At 45.0% G+C, this 16546-nt stretch overlaps 3 protein-coding genes and 1 pseudogene across 4 annotated transcripts; 3 read left to right on the forward strand and 1 right to left on the reverse strand.

Moving 5' to 3' along the window:
• Nucleotides 1-227: 227 nt before the first annotated feature.
• On the reverse strand, nt 228-1528 carry LOC136455670 (uncharacterized; annotated as a pseudogene).
• Nucleotides 1529-5993: 4465 nt separating this feature from the next.
• LOC136502187 (uncharacterized) lies at nt 5994-10355 on the forward strand. The gene is made up of 6 exons (XM_066497682.1): nt 5994-6461; nt 7710-7924; nt 8562-8790; nt 8876-8961; nt 9534-9625; nt 9758-10355. Exons 2-6 carry the CDS (start codon nt 7722-7724, stop codon nt 10009-10011), a joined length of 864 nt encoding a protein of 287 aa, XP_066353779.1. The 5' UTR covers nt 5994-6461; nt 7710-7721; the 3' UTR covers nt 10012-10355.
• A 97-nt stretch (nt 10356-10452) lies between these two features.
• On the forward strand, nt 10453-11353 carry LOC136502285 (uncharacterized). The gene has a single exon (XM_066497765.1). The coding sequence runs from the start codon at nt 10565-10567 to the stop codon at nt 11171-11173; it is 609 nt and encodes a 202-aa protein (XP_066353862.1). The 5' UTR covers nt 10453-10564; the 3' UTR covers nt 11174-11353.
• A 797-nt stretch (nt 11354-12150) lies between these two features.
• On the forward strand, nt 12151-15290 carry LOC136481628 (uncharacterized). Of its 2 annotated transcripts, XR_010764800.1 has the most exons (6): nt 12151-12281; nt 13711-13886; nt 13973-14071; nt 14172-14323; nt 14433-14886; nt 15084-15290. XR_010764800.1 is itself a non-coding variant. In XM_066478968.1 (5 exons), exons 2-5 carry the CDS (start codon nt 13725-13727, stop codon nt 14812-14814), a joined length of 795 nt encoding a protein of 264 aa, XP_066335065.1. In that variant the 5' UTR covers nt 12151-12281; nt 13711-13724; the 3' UTR covers nt 14815-15055. The 2 variants fall into 2 exon arrangements, 1 of the variants encoding a protein (XP_066335065.1); XM_066478968.1 differs by lacking the exon at nt 15084-15290 and having other exon boundaries at nt 14433-15055.
• Nucleotides 15291-16546: the final 1256 nt, after the last annotated feature.

Consider the following 16546-nt stretch of genomic DNA (forward strand, 5'->3'; position numbering starts at 1 on the left):
TCTCATTTAATTTATTGGAGAAAAGTAAAAACAAATATTTCGGCCAAATAATTCCATACTTTTGTCACGTAAATTTCAAAGCGCTTGATGGATAATTGACAAAGTTCATATTTTGGATACAAATAATTGTCCATACATGACTAATGATAAATAAGATAACAAAGTCCATCATTCTAATAGAAATAGTTGTCCATAGATAACTAGAGAATAATGACTAATACATAATTCTAGTTCCAAGCTAGAGAAAGAGTGGTGGCCAAGTCATCACGGAATTTGTCCATAGTAGGAGCATTCGGTGCATCAGTAGAGCCATTTGATCTAGCCACATATTTTAGGTACCTTTCTGGAATCTCTGAAACATAATTTGGATCACGGTCGCACCGAGCGAAGTCCAAGTCTTCATTGCCATGCTCACGAATGAAGTTGTGAAGGACCTTAGTAGCCACAACAATCATTTTTTGCTTGAACATCGGGTAGGACGCCATTTTATATAGAATCTGCCATTTCATTTTTAGCACTCCAAATGATCGCTCAATAACATTGCGGATGGATAAGTGAACACGATTGAACCTTTCTTTAGGAGTCTTTGGTTCCATTCCTCTATGCCACTCCGGCATATGATACCTCTCACCTTTATAAGGACAAAGGTATCCCGGATGATTAGGATATCCCGCATCGACAACATAATATTTGCCTATAATTATTAGACACAAAATATCAGATCACATTTGTAAGCATTTGATCAAACAATAAAGTGCATGGTCATATTTTTAATACCTTTTGGAGGGTGTGGAAAAAAGCTCTCGTCCACTCTAATTGCATTGTACAGGACACTAGTATCATGCATAGAGCCCGGCTGTCCCGTCGACACATAAGTGAACCTCGTATCAAAGTCACAACTTGCTAGAACATTTTGAGTAGGTATACCAGACTTTCCAATATATCTTACTTGATCGTCAGGTGGCAACGAAACTCGGATATGAGTACCATCTAGAGCACCAATGCAATCTTTGAAATGTGGATATGCTCTACGGTCATCTCTTATCCTCCTGTGAACAGTTCGGAAGTTGGGGTCCTTTGGTCCAATAAAATCTCTAGACATATCCATGAAAGCATTCAGTACCTTATTAAATTTCCTATGAATAGTTTCACCCGAGTGCTTGGACCGGTTTTGTGCTTTTCTATTAGATTCATTTCTAGATAACACAAATAAGAACACTGCCAACATCTCCTGAGTGTTTATATGTAGGGATGGTTTTAGACCATACCTTCCAACCAATAAATCATGAAGGTCATAGAACATCTGTGTGCTCATCCGAAGCTGCGAATGACATTCTCCTGGTGTGTTCAGCGTCGCTAGCAACCAGCCCATACCACTAAGGAGTGATGTCCTGAGTGGATTTTTGTCAAAATATAATTCAACATAAGCAGCAGCAAGTTTAGCACTAGCCAATACAAGATTCCAAAATGCCATGCTCTCATTGTCAGAGGTATCAGTTTCATCATCAGTTTCATCATCACTCTGCATAGAGGTAAAAAAAGGCCATGCAGGATGCCAATTAGAGACAAAACAACAACACAGAGAGGAAAAAAGGACATACACAGAGAAAAAGGATGTACATGCACCAATACATAGCTAAATACTATCTATTCAAGGCATCATGAAGCTCATTTTGAAGTTTTACAGCAAGGAGCAATACCTGTTCATCTTTCTTCTTCGCTGGTAGTGGTCGTTTGCGTGAAGCACATGCTAGAGGGCGTTGGTCGGCCGTGGCTTGTGGGGCGGCCTGCCCTGATCGGCCAGCAGCTGGTCCTGGACGGCCACCACCCGTCCCGGCCTGGAGGGAGGCCACCAGCGCGCCGCCGGAGGAGGCCGCGCCAGCCCCACCCTAGGTGCCGGCGAGCTTCCTCGACCCACGGACACGCCGGCAGCAGCTTCATGCGAAGTTGGGGGAGGGAAGACGGAGGGGATTTGGGGTAAGAAAAGAGAGGATCCAGTTCAGGATCAACGGATCTATCTTCTCCGTCCATCACCTGGCCGGATGTCTTGCCGTGGTGGCCGGAATGAGCGGCGGCGGCGCTAGGGTTTGGGGAGGACGGGCTGGAGCCTAGAGGAGAGAGGCGACGGGAGTAGAGGATGAGGGCGTCGGGTGGGGGCGACGGGAGGAAACAGGAATAGAACGAAATGGTATTTGCGTAACAAGTGGCAATTGTGGGTAATTACCTCCAACTCCACGAGGACATATGAAACGCTGGTTCGTGGAGTACTCTCTGAGGAGCTCCGGGAAAAACATGGAGTTGGATCAAAACTCCATCTTTTTTTGGGAGCAGAGTTTGTGGAGTTGAACCTGTTTGACAGAAAAGTTTAGGAGCAGAACTAAAAAAAAAAGTAGAGCAAAGCGGTTCCAACAGGCCCTAAAGCGCCGATTCGGGTCGTGTTCGTGTAGGAGAGCTGTGCTACACAAACACAGCTCCTGGCTGCTGCTTGCGTCAACTACTACTAGGCCCTGTTTGGTTGGGCTTTTGGCTTTGGCTTTTGGCCCCAAAAGCCAAAAGCCCAACCAAAGGGGCTGCTTTTGGAGGGTGCTTTTTCAGAAGCAGCTGCTTTTCCGTAGTTCATTTTTGAAAGCTGGTTTGACCCTGCTTTTGGCTTTTGGCTTTCTGCTTTTCGAAATTGGTGGAATAAAAAGCTTTTCCATAGTTGTTTCCAGAGAGATAAAGATAAAAGGTATATTTTATACTTGTTTAACCAAACAGCTTTCAGCTTTTCTACAGCTCACAGCCCACAGCAGCTTTTCCACAGCTCACAGCCCACAGCAGCTTTTTCCCACAGCCACAGCTCAACCAAACAGGGCCCTAGATTGCTGCTGCTGTGCCCGAAAAAAGAAGCTTTTTTCAGGAGTTAAAGCTCGACAAAATAAGTGATGCAACATGTGTGTTTGGCCTTGTTTCTTTTCCCCCCCTTTTGTATGTGTAGAGGTACAACAGTAGAAGAAGAAACTGAGACATTATTGCCTTTGCTTCGATGCGTGCTCAGAAGCATTACGCATTGATATGAAAAAAAGGTTTGCTTTCCGGAGGAGTTGCTCGTTTCGCAGCGTGACGTTCTTTTTCTGTTGGGCTGTGTTGGCGATTCTAGATTGTTATTAGCATCTGACGTGGCCCATGTACTAAATTGAGCCCCGTACTAGATTGTTCACGTCTTGAATAAATTGGGGGTAAATGCTAGGTACACTTGGCCACCTCCCACGTCCCGCCAGACATAAAAAAACAGCAGCCATGGACAGTGGACACACACATGAGGAGGATGAAGGTGGATGAATGTGGAATCAAAGCCATCATGTACGCAAGTCGGGGAAGATGAGATGCAAATGCTGAGTACGGTAAGCATTAATTCCTTTCAATATAAGCCCTTGTTTAGTTGCATCAACTCTGCACCTTCAAAATTTACACAGTGCAAGATTCTCCATCACATCAAAACTTTGGACACATGGATGAAGTATTAAATATAGATAAAAAAATAACTAATTACACAGTTTGGTTGTACTTTGCGAGACGAACGTTTTAAGTATAATTAGTCGACGGTTGGACAATTATTACCAAATACAAACGAAATGCTACAGTACATGGTGCTTTTTGGATGTGCAAAATTTGGACAACTAAACACACCTTATGCTAGACTCAAAACTTCAAAAGGTGCCGTGTCACGTAACTCCGGAGCAGGAAAAAAGCATAAAAACGACATGCTAGGTCAACTCAATCCATTCGTTTTGAAGATACAAGACATACGTACCACGGTCTACTTGATCCCGTCTTAGAACATCAGCAAAACCGATGCATCAATAGCAAAAGAGAAGAAATGAAGCATCGATTTTGCCACCGTGATTACCCATGTTTGGACAAGACTCCTGTCATTGATGCTCCTACGAGCTTCGGTGTTTATTGGGTAAACAACTGTAAAAAAAATGAAGCGCCAACTAATGGGTGCGTTCGCTGGTATGACTAGCCGGTTTCAGCCGGCTGCTCCTCCTCACAACAATCAGCTAGTAGCCATTATATAGTTTCTCTCTCACAACAACCAGTCAATTTTAGCCAAGTTTCAGACCAGCGAATGTGGTCAATGAATAGAAGGACACGGCTTAAGCAGGTGAGAAAGGACATGACATTGTTGTTTGTTCGCTAATGCATCGTAGATGTTCCTATCGGAATGCTAGAACATCAATCAGTCTGTTCGTTTGGCTGTGGCTTGTCGTAAACGATCGTAAATTTTCAGCTGGAACAGTATTTTTCTCTCACACAAACCAGCCAACAGTATTTCTTCACGAAACAGCAACGATACGAACCAGCCAACCGAACAGGCTGAATACCGATTTGACACCAAGTAATAGGATCGGATTGAGGATAAACGCTGCCACCCCTCTTCTTGCAAAAATGCTTATATTATTTTAATATACACGTCTTCTTGTTTCTTTAGGTATTCCTCTATGACCTAATAGCCTTTTCCACTGTATCAATCATGACATGTGTTGTTCTTAATTACACACAAATATTACATATATTTTCTCTCTTTTTTGTTTACAAAAATGAGTAATGATTGTATATTTTTGTAGTGTATCATGTTGACATCTTATACACATTCATCGAATCATGCACTATTGCATATACACGTATCTTCTTTTGATTGTACGTTGCTAACACGATCAACAAAAAAGTGCTCGTGAACCGACAATCGGCGTTTCCCAACTTCCCCATTGGCCCATAGAAAATGCGCCTGTTGCTTCTATTCAAGCTAAACTTTGGGATGAGGCTTATCTCACCTGACTTAGTAGGAAGTTAAGCACGTTTGGTAGGGCTCCTATTTAGTTTTGGCTCTTGCTCTTACTTCTGCAGAGAAGCTCTACGAAATGATTTAGTAGGATAATTTGTTTTTTTTAGTGAAAAAGGGAGCTAGAGTTGTTTTTGGAGGAGTCACATGGCTCCTCCAAAACGGCTTCTCTTGAGAAGAAGCCTTACAAACAAGCCCTTAGAGAAATATGTATTGTTTTGGTTGCACGATCCCATTTGGTTGCGTGCACTTAAGGTTGTTATGCTCTCAAGTTTAATTTCACAAGGCCAGCTTGGTACTTATGCTTTCAGTATAATATATATATGGCCTAGATGCATTAGCACAATGTTGTACCCACGACGTTAAGTAGATGCACGCAATCGCATGTGCATATGTTCGTGCGACGTGCACCCACACGACGTACGATAACGTTTTCTCAAGCTCTTGCGTTCCACACAACCATGGCACATTATGCTTGCGATACGAATGTAGATGCATATTAGCCTAATAATGTTGCGAGAGCCAAATCTGCTCATCCACGTTGGCATGGATAATCTTGGGCCATGTTTAGTTTCCCCTAATTCCAAACTTTGGTACTATGCAAAAAGAAGATTGTCTGTCACATCAAACTTGCGGTACATGCATGGAGTACTAAATGTTGACGAAATCAAAAACTAATTGCACAGTTTGGTTGTACTTTGCGAGACGAACGTTTTGAGCCTAATTAGTCAACGATTGGACAATTATTACCAAATAAAAACAAACGCTACTGTACCTACAGTGCTGCTACAGGAATTTAGACGGCATTGATTCGGTGAAACTAAACGAGGCCTTGCTTGGTCAGGCTAGGCAAGAAAAGCTAGGCAAACAAACCAAACTGATGGCCCGAAAGTCGCAAAAAATGCGCGTGCCGCGTGCCGACGCGAAGAAAACCCAGCCGGAGGAGGTTTTCCGCACGCTCCCGTCGTGCCGACGGAATTGAGTTGAGCCACGGGAGGCGCGAGCGCGGAGAACAACCAGCGCGACGCGACGTCCCACCAAGCTCTCGCTCTGCCAGCTGCCTGCCTGTGCTTCTCCTCGGCTCCTCCTCTCCTCGTCCTCGCCCCGCTCGCGCAGTCGCTTCGCCGCCTCAGATCCAAACCCCGTGTATTAAAAAGCGCTCAACGAAGCGGCCCAAAACCCTAGCCCAGCCCCACCTACCCGTCCCCTCTCGCCGCCGCCGCCATGGCAGCTCATCCGGCGGCGCAGCCTCCTCCTCCTCGTCCCGTGGCGTGCCGGAGAACAGGTTCTACAACCCTCCCCACGTACGGCGCCAGCAGCAGCAGCAGGAGCAACAGCGGTTGCGGTCCGCGTCCCCGTCGCTGTCCCCGTCGCCGTCGCCGCGGTCGGCGAGGCAGAAGCCTCCGCGCCGCCTGGGGCCGGGGCCGTGGCCGTGGCCGTGGCCGCGTCGGTGGATGTGGACAGCCGGTCCGACGACTCCTCGTCGACGACCTCGTCCAAGCCGTCGGTGGCGTCCACGGCGGCCACTGCGGCGGCGGGTGATGTGAATGTGGCCGCGGCGGCGGAGGAGGCTGGGAATTTGGAGAGGTTTTCTCACCTCCACGACGCCTCCGTGACCGCGCAGTACTTGCCCAAGGTATTCCCGGGATTGCTCTTTGCTGCTTTCAGTAGTCTGCTGTGTAACCTGTGTTGTTGTTTTACTTCTTAGATGTATCTGCTGTGGTTGATAGGAAGGGGATCCGATGGATAGAATTGTAGTCTCTGTGCCATTTTGTACTTGCATTTGCATAGTCAAAGATGAGTCTGTACAAACACTACAGTTAACGATTAGAGAATGAATCGTGACTTGGAATTTAGTCTGAAGCAATCATTTAGCTCTGGTTGATAGTCATGTATTCAAAGCCACAATCATTCTTGATATCAAAAGAAGACAACAAAGCCTTTAAGTCCCAAACAAGTTGGGGTAGGCTAGAGTTGAAACCCAGCAGAAGCAATCAAGGTTCAGGCACGTGAATAGCTGTTTTCCACGCACTCCTATCTAAGGCTAAGTCTTTGGGTATATTCCATCCTTTCAAGTCTCCTTTTATTGCCTCTACCCAAGTCAACTTCGGTCTTCCTCTGCCTCTCTTCACGTTACTATCCTGGCTTAGGATTCCACTACGCACCGGTGCCTCTGCAGGTCTCCGTTGGACATGTCCAAACCATCTCAAACCGGTGTTGGACAAGCTTTTCTTCAATTGTTGCTACCCCTAATCTATCACGTATATCATCGTTCCGAACTCGATCCCTTCTTGTATGACCGCAAACCAACGCAACATACGCATTTCCGCGACACTTATCTGTTGAACATGTCGTCTTTTCGTAGGCCAACATTCTGCACCATACAACATAGCAGGTCTAATCGCCGTCCTATAAAACTTGCCTTTTAGCTTCTGTGGTACCCTTTTGTCACAGAAGATGACCATAAGTGCCGATGAAAACTTGAAATGGGCTGATATTTGCAAAAATGTTCACCACTGCTTGGTTCGTATGAAACTTGAGGTCTATGTTTTATACTTCACATGTTGTTAGTCACCATAATGGTGGAATGGGATAGGCACGCCTTGTTATAAGATCACTGCAGTTCCATGTAATACGTTTATGAGTATGCATATCTGTTGCTATATCTGGATTTTGCAGTTGTGTGAAGTGAACTCTGACAAGTAAATACACTGCAATTTGGATGACGCTGTTTATTTCTATATCATGTATGTAGTAATAATGTTTGTACTATATTCTTGATCCATGACAATTTCAGTTCTTTGGTTGAATTACCACTCCCCATTTAAGGAATCGTCTCACTTTTCTGCTGCTGACTAGCTCCAAAAATTTTTTTCCACTGCAGACAAGCCTAAGGATGCGGCGAGGTGGTGATGCTATGGATTCACGGCCTTATTTCCTCCTGGGAGATCTTTGGGAATCTTTTAGGGAATGGAGTGCTTATGGGGCTGGTGTTCCACTGGTGTTAAATGGCAGTGACTCGGTGATTCAGTATTATGTGCCATATCTTTCTGCTATCCAACTATTTGCGGATCCATCTAGACCAGCTTCAAGAAACAGGTACAACCTATTCTGTCACAAAGAGTCGTGATGTCTAGAAAATTTCCATTGAACTTAAACCTTAAGAGGGCCAATGTGTGTACCAAAACGGGTTCCTTGTTTGTCTCTGTTATGCTTAGTTAATTTGACCTTTGGTATTAAGTTGAATACTGATGGGTTTGTGCTCCATGCTTTTCGAATTTTTGTACATCTATGTCAATCTGTATGAAAGTAAATAACTATGCTTGAATGCTATTGAACTAGAGCTTAAGGCAGATTAAGCATTCCCAACTTTTCTTTTTAGTTATATTCCCTTTCGAGGAAAATTATGTTATGCGTTGCTGAGATTTACTAACATGATTTTATCAAGAAATTCTATATGTGACAACGTTTTGCAGATTTGTTCTCTGTTAACTTGCAAGAACACTGAGATGAGAGTTGATATCTTTTGCATTCACCTGATGTTCACTAGGCATTGCTACATGTGACTTTAATTTGGTGGACATATATGGAAAGAAATTAAATGAAGTAACAAATGGGAGAGAGAAGTTATGAGTAGATAGCTACAACCAGCACGCTGTTCAGTATTGTTGCTTTTATCACCTTGGTGATGTATTTGATAGTGTATAACTTTTTCTAGTTAATTTTCTCGCTTAAGGCGTCCTGGGGATGAAAGTGATGGGGAATCTATGGATACTAGCAGTGAGAGCAGCATTGAGAATGATGTTGAGCGGCTAAGAGTCTCATCATCACTGGAAGGTACACATCGACTGGAAAATGGTGGCGTACGAAGTGATGATGGTGAGGGCGATGCATCTCCAAGTTTTCCAATATTCGAGTATATGGAGAGGGATCCTCCATATGGTAGAGAGCCTCTGACAGACAAGGCAAGTTTTTTTCTTTTTTCTTTTTTTGAACTAATGCTTATTGAAGATGGCCTGTTTATAGAATCTAACTATGCATGGGTTTCAGGTATCAACTCTTGCACATAGATTTCCAGCTCTGAAGACATTCAAAAGTTGTGATCTACTGCCATCGAGCTGGATGTCTGTTGCATGGTATGTTTCAATTACTATTGGTTTTTGTTCACTCAATTTTTACTTCCATTTTCTCAATGGCATGGCCGTGATGAAATATGGTCCTCTATTGCTGGACTCACTATGATGTATGATATGTTTTGTGCGATTGCTCTAGTTCTAAGGTCAATGTTGTCTTCTAACTTCCACTTAAAATGTGTCGACTAATTTGTTAAGGTCAGTGTTTTCTTGGTATTTAGCTGTGGTCTGAGCTGCTTGACGTTTCTATAAGATATCTGCATTAAGTTGATCTCATGTATTTATAATCAGCCAACATGTAGTTTCATTGCCTTAATGCTGTGCCTTTTTTTTGTGTACTACATTTTGATTTGTAGAATCTAGAATGATGCTGTTGCACTGGTCAGAGTTATGACATTTGCCAACTGTGCTGGCCCATGCAGAGGATGCCTACCAGTTGCAATGCCTAACAATGGCTTGCCTACTGTGCTGAATTTCAGCATAAGATACAACCTGTGTAGAAGAGCAACGCTGCTAACCTGGTGTTGCTATGATTCTATACGTTACTGGTTTCATCCTCATGCTTCCGATTGCAGGTACCCCATATATAGAATTCCAACAGGGCCAACATTGAAGGATCTTGATGCCTGTTTTTTGACATTCCATTGTCTAGCAACACCTTGCAAGGGTAAATACTAGTGACTTGTAGTGCCATAGGGATTTTACTTTGCCACGGACAGATGGCAATGGCACCTGTGTGACATTTTGCCCCTGATTGCATCTGTTGCATATAGAGTTCTTACTCCATTTGTTCTTGCAGATTGTGACCCTCCTACGTCAGCATGCCCTGGCTTTGGGGGAATCAACCGCTGCACAACTGCAACTGGGAAACTATCATTGCCTATCTTTGGGCTGGTACCTTACAAATTCCGTGCCTCCATTTGGACATCTGACGGAACCCAAGAGCAGGTCACCTCACTGATGCAGGAGGCTGACAGCTGGCTCCGCAGAATACAAGTAGACCACCCAGATTTCCGGTTCTTCGTCTCCCATTTCAGTACAACGTGGAGATGACTCATGGCTGTAAATGGTTTTATAGTATGATTACTGCCTCGCCGTCCAAACTGAACCGCCTTCTGCACATCTCTGGCAGAGACCAAGTGCCCTCTTGTAACGGGGGTTGTACGAGTTATAAGCCTGCACGCTAACTTTTTTCCTGTCTCCAATAAGTTATATCTGTTGTAGGTTGGTTTGTTTTGTGGGAAAGTAAAGCTGGATGCTGGAAAAAGCTGAATTGGAGACAATGTAGAACTGAAAGAAACAAAAGAGGAAGAAAATAAAGAATTTCAATTAGAGTTTAGGAGCACCGGTGTATGCTGATTATCTGATTTGCTGTTCATTCACCAGCGGTGGCACAATGTTTATTTATTCATGATAGGATGCTGTTACCAGATGTATCTTCTCTCATATTAAATGTGCACAAGTCCGTCACTCACCTGTTCATCAATGAGAAGTACAGATGTTTCAATAGAGGGTTTCTTCTGCTATATGCTTATTTTATAAATGGAGGGTTTGTTAAAGTATATGCTGCGAAAACAACAAGAGGCAAATCTGTATTCTGCAGGAGATGGATGGTTTCTCCAGCCCGCGACTGGTTCCACTTGCAGGCAGCCCGGCCACGGGCAGCCCAGCTGTGAACGAGTCGCAGCTGCGGGACGGACGGGGCGTCCACCGCTCCTCCACTCCCGCTACCGCTAAAACAATTCGCGAGAGAGACACAGGCGTCGCTCGGCCTCAGTGCAGCGTGCCGCCCTCACCTGCTCGATTTCCTTTTCATTTCTGCAGCCCCAGCGGCATGCCATGCCAAGCACAAACGACGGAAGCAGCTTTCACGTCTCTCCGCTACATATACATACGTGCGGGCGCCGCGGGGCCTCCCACTCCCACCCACGTCCGTCCAGAGCCAACCACTTCAGCCAACGCTACGCTTGGCGTGATGAGGGGCCTGCAGGAGGAGTTCCGGGGCGGCGTGCAGGTGCAGCCGTCGTCGTCGGCGTCGCACGGCGGCAGCGACGGGCGCGCGCTGTCGTGGTGGTCGGGCGACCCCGAGGCGAAGCGCCGGCGGAGGGTGGCCGGGTACAAGTCCTACGCCGTGGAGGCCAGGGTCAAGGCGTCGATCCGCAAGGGCTTCCGCTGGATCAAGGACCGCTGCACCGGCCTCGTGCGCCGCTACTGACCCGAAGACGGAGACGCCTGACGACGTCCTCGATCCGGCGAGCTGCTGTGTCGTCGTGTTGTTAGCCTTTTCGTGACCGTCCGTTGTCATTGTACTATGAATTTAAAGGCCCGTGCTTCGTCTCTTTCGTTCTCCCCTCCCTTGTTTTCCTCGCATGTTACCTGACATTTTTTTGGGTGTACGTGTAACTCTGTTGTTGTTCTTATTATTGCGGATGCAAGTAATACATACACAAACGGGAACGAATCCTCCCAATCGTTTTGACGCATTCATCGCACTGTTCGCTTGGCTTATAAGCCGTACTTTTTCAGCCAACGAACAAATAAGTCAACAGTATTTTCAGCCATGTCTTATCAGCCAAGCGATCAGGGCACATGTGTGTAGTGTAAGAAGTGGCGTGTATAGCAACTTACAACTTAATAGTAGAATCTATAGGTGAGATTGAGAAGAAAATCGCGCAAGGAGATAATATCTATAGGTGAGAGTAAGAAGAAAATTGCGCAAGGAATAATTATAGATATATACACTTCAAAAGAATTCATCGATTCATCAGTGAACTTCAGTTTTCACATCTTCTCTCTAAGCAACCCATATGCTCCTCAAATCAAAGGTGAAAACGTGGGGTTTAAATGTGGAACAAATTACGGAGAACTTGTAGCAAAAAAAAAAAAAAACTGTATACAACAACAACGAAACTGTATACATGGAACAAAATCTTTGTATAGCCAGAACAAACCTTATACAATGTAAATAACACAACTATATATCATACATACTGGTGGAACACAATTAAGCCAATACCCTATTCAATCTGAGCTCAAATCAAAATGAAGAAAAAAAACTGAAAAAAAAGAAAGAAAATAACAACAAGAAATGGAGCCAACACAAGAAGCGGGACAACCAGTTGTTGGGCCGTGGGCTGTGGGCCTGTGGCCGTGGAGGTGGCAAGTGGGTGACTCGCTTTCCGACTGGTCGGATCGAAGATTGTCGCAGCGTTCAGGCAGGCCTCGCAGGCAACCTTGTAGGTGTTCGATCCGCCGTCGCCGTCGCCGCCGCGCTACGCCAGGTGCCCAGGTCTTCGTCGGTGCCTTCGCCGGCGGCAAGCCAGGTATGCGCCCCCCTTCTCATCATCCTTCCCGCTGTGCGAAACCGAGCAGACGAACCCCAACTTAGGCTATTTGTTCCTGGATCTGATCTGATCTAATTACAGGTGTGTACGTGTATTATGCCTACTAAGTACTAACTTCGACTTTTTTGGGAAAAAAAAACTTATCGGGTGTACATTTAGTTGGGGTACATTTACAGGATTCAGTCTCTTTATCACTCAATATTCATAAATCGACTAAGGTTTAGGAATATGATTTATCAGAGAGAAGCTAATTTAGTGGTAGCACAACGAGAAAATATAGCAAACGCATACGGAGTATTGGTTATTAGGAGTCCACAAGCCTAAAGCATCAAAGGAAAGGATCAGTCCGAGCAGTATTTGATGGTGGTCGGGCTAAGAAAGGAGCAAGTTAGAGAGGCAGAGATGCAGGATTAGAAATTCTCTCTCGATGTGACTGGGACTGGAAAACAATGCCAGATTCTAGTTCTGGTTCTTGTGTCGATGAATCTTGAAGTGTGTGCTGTCACCAAAAGGCTGCAAAGTGGCCTACTGGCTACTCTGGTCACAACAGAACTTTTGTGATTTCTGCAAATCTGGCTAGGCTCTAGATTTTTATTGTTTTAATTGCATCTCTAGTTACAATGCGTTCCTCGGTATATTTTCATAATGTGCCAGTAATAATTCACACTTGCATTAAACAATGTTTAATTTGTTATTCGTATAGACCATTCCGGATTACGCAATCTCAAAAGCAAGGCTCTTGTAGTTTGATGTTGGTCCAGATTATCCTCTTTGGCCAACAGAAGTCTGATTGTCACAGAACCACAGATAATGCTATTTCAGCAGCACTTCTATCACAATATGGTTGTGTTCCTGGAGACAGTAGGTTACATGATTTCAGATGAGATGCAATGATGTGGAGCGTACTTTAGGCCTTGTTTGGATCTCAAGTTTTATAAAAGCTAGATTTCTTAAAACAAGTTTTTGTTTGTTATTTAGAAAACCTTGTCTGTTTCCTACAGCTAACTTTGAGATAAGCAAATCTGGTTTCTAGTAAACTCAAGATTCCATGTTTTTAGTAAAATCTACTCTGAGTCATTTTTAACAAAACCAGTTTACCCTATTCCTGTGTCTGTGGCTGGAAATCTTTCATTCACATAACTAACTCAGCTTTGATGATGAGGATAGTTTGCATGGTGACTAACGACGTGCCATTCATCTAACACGAAACACATTGAACACTTGCAAGACAAACACAGAAATTTATAAACCAAAAATGGCAGAATAACTACTTAAACCTTGTTTTTTTGTCTAAATGTTCCTAATAAAAGCCTTCTCTAAGAACTGATTTCTAATCTTGAGATCCAGACAACTACTTATTGTGCATGTATCCTTCAATTACTTGTTGTCTGACTCCAATTTTATTCAGTTACTGTGGCAGTGATGAATAGTGATTTGGGAGGCTTAGGTGGCAGGCCTACAAATCCACAAGCAAATCCTTTTGGAAGTGCCTTGCATGGTGCTGGACCAGGATTGATCCGTACTGGACTAGAAGCATATGGGGGGAGGTTCTTAGATTCAAGTTCTGAGTTTATGCAGAGCAATGTAAATTTGTACACAGGTTCCTTGTTTAGAGATTAGTATAACTATCCTGAAACTGTAAAGGCTAAACCTCATTCTGTTTTTGCCAGATAACACAATATTTATCCAACCCTCAGTACTACTTTCAAGTCAACAGCCAGTATGTGAGGAACAAACTGAAGGTCATCTTGTTCCCTTTCTTGCACAGGGTAAGAGCTGTCAACCTTCTATCTGCCTCAGCGGGATTTTTCATATTGTCATTTTGTGAAGTCTCATATGACGTGTCTTGCCTTTATTGCCTTCATTAAGGGTCACTGGACAAGAATAACTGAACCAGTAGGAGGAAGGCTGTCCTACAAACCTCCAGTCCAGGATATCAATGCACCAGACTTGTACATCCCTTTGATGGCATTTGGCACCTACATTATAGTTGCTGGGTATGCTTTGGGTGTTCTTGGAAGGTAAACACGCTGTGAACAACCTATTGTGTTTCATCTAGAATTAGAGAGGAACATTGCACACGAGAAAGGCAAATAAATATATGAACCGCTGCATTGCTTGGCGATGCAGGTTTACCCCTGAGGCGCTGACCCTACAGTTCTCTAAAGGGATACTTGGCTGGTTTCTGCAAGTCATCCTCATCAAGGGTCTGCTGTATTCCCTGGGCAGCGGTGAGGCTCCGTTGCTGGACGTCGTGGCGTACGCTGGATATGGTTTCGCTGGCACTTCCGTTGCGATGCTAGCCCGCATCTTCTGGAGCTACCTGTACTACTTCATCATGCCATGGTTCTGCATCTGCACGGGAGTCTTCCTTGTGAAGACCATGAAGAGGGTTCTTCTGGGCGGGCCAAGGAGCTACGAGAGGCACCCCAGCCGGAACCACTACTTCCTGCTCTTCTTGGCGGTTGTGCAGTTCCCTATGCTGTTCTGGCTCAGCAGCATCAGCGGCTGATCTTTAATCCTATGGACTATGGTCTGGCCGTACGTCATTTCTGAGAGGCTGTTGAGCAGAATAGACCTTGTGGTACGCTCAAATCTGACTTGGTTTTTATCTGATCATAATACTACTAGATTTTTATGACCACACTTCTCACCCAACCAGTTGAGTCAGGCTCACTTCATATATTTGTTTTGATATATATGTCTACACCAGGTATGCTTTGTGATGAGATGTGTTAGCTGCGTGTTTTTTGGATGATCTCTAATTGTTTTGCTTTCCAGAGTTGGAACTTGGAGGCAGGCAGGGAGGGGGGGAGTTCAAACTTCGTGGATGATCTCTAATTGTGATCAATAGAAGTGGGTTCACATACTTGAAATATATTTTTAAAAAATTTCCCGTGTCGAAAATGCACATTCCTCAAGAATACATACATGATCATATGATCTGCTCGAGATCCTTTTGTTACTTTTGTTTAATAAGCCTTCTTTTTTTACCAGAAAGACAGGATCATAGTTTTTCTTCAGAATTTCTTTTGTACGCGTAAATAGCATGCAACGTTACGGCATCTACGAAGCTGCTGAGAAATTTTTTTTTGAATCACGTTGCTAAGAATTTGTTTGAAGTAGTAGTATTCAAAAGCAAACCTGCGGCAGACTAGCCCGTTCGTTGGCTGTGGCTTATCGTAAACGATCATAAATTTTTAGTCGGAACAGTATTTTTTTCTCACACAAACCAGCCAACAGTACTTATTCACGAACCATCAACGATAAGAACCAGCCAATTGAAGTGCACCGGGTGGCTGCAGCCTTTAGCGGATGGACAGGTGAACAGAGTGTGCATCGAGATGCTCTAACGTTGTCGTCGTGGCGCCCTCAGACCTGGGCCCTTCTTCCCCGTACACCAACCATCCGTTCCAGCTTCCAAGTGCTTGCAATTCCAAGCACCAATTCGGCAACAACTCTTGAAGCGACTGCGGCAGCTTGTGCACATGAGGCTGGACAGGACACAGGATGGGTGGCAGATTGGCAGCGCCTTTCACCACCTTTGGGCTTTGGAAACGTCCGTGGCCCGCCCGTTCGTTCTCGACCTGAAAACTCCTGGCGCTGGCAGTGGCACGCAACACACACCACAATCCACAAGTCCGGCACGCGGCCGCGGCGGCGCCATTACCATCCCACCCCGAGATGGAAATGTGGAGCAAGAGAAAGAGGAAGAAGAAGGAGGCAGGCAGGCAGGGCACCTGCTGTTAGGATCGACGTGTGTACCTCTGTGACAGTAGGATCGGGTAAGCTCCTCTTCTTCTCTGTTGCAGCGCATTAGCAGTGTTGACGACGATGCCGCGGTGTAGTAGGAGTCGTCCAGCGCGGTGGAGACGATCACCAGTGGCCCGGTGTAGATCCAGTGGCGCTGTGGTGACCCTGCATAGGTGCGACGGCGGTGGTTGGGGCACATCCCGTCGCTGGCAGCACGGTCTTTAGATCGGTTTAGGGTTACTGTATGTGGGAGTGGCGACTCACGGCGAACCTCGTAGTCCGAGCCCCGATCCCCACCTTCTCTATTTGTATGTGCTGTGCGACAGGGGCCCACCAACCAGTTAGGGTTGGACTCCCCCGATCAGGGAGCAGATGCAAGGGCCCAATAGGCCGTTGGATCTATTGGTGGAGATCAACTAACATTCTCCCCCTTGATCTCATTCCATCTTTCACTTCCATATCATTTACTTTTGTTCATTACATTACATATT

Source organism: Miscanthus floridulus, chromosome 1 (assembly GCF_019320115.1).
Source record: "Miscanthus floridulus cultivar M001 chromosome 1, ASM1932011v1, whole genome shotgun sequence".
NCBI lineage: Eukaryota > Viridiplantae > Streptophyta > Magnoliopsida > Poales > Poaceae > Miscanthus > Miscanthus floridulus.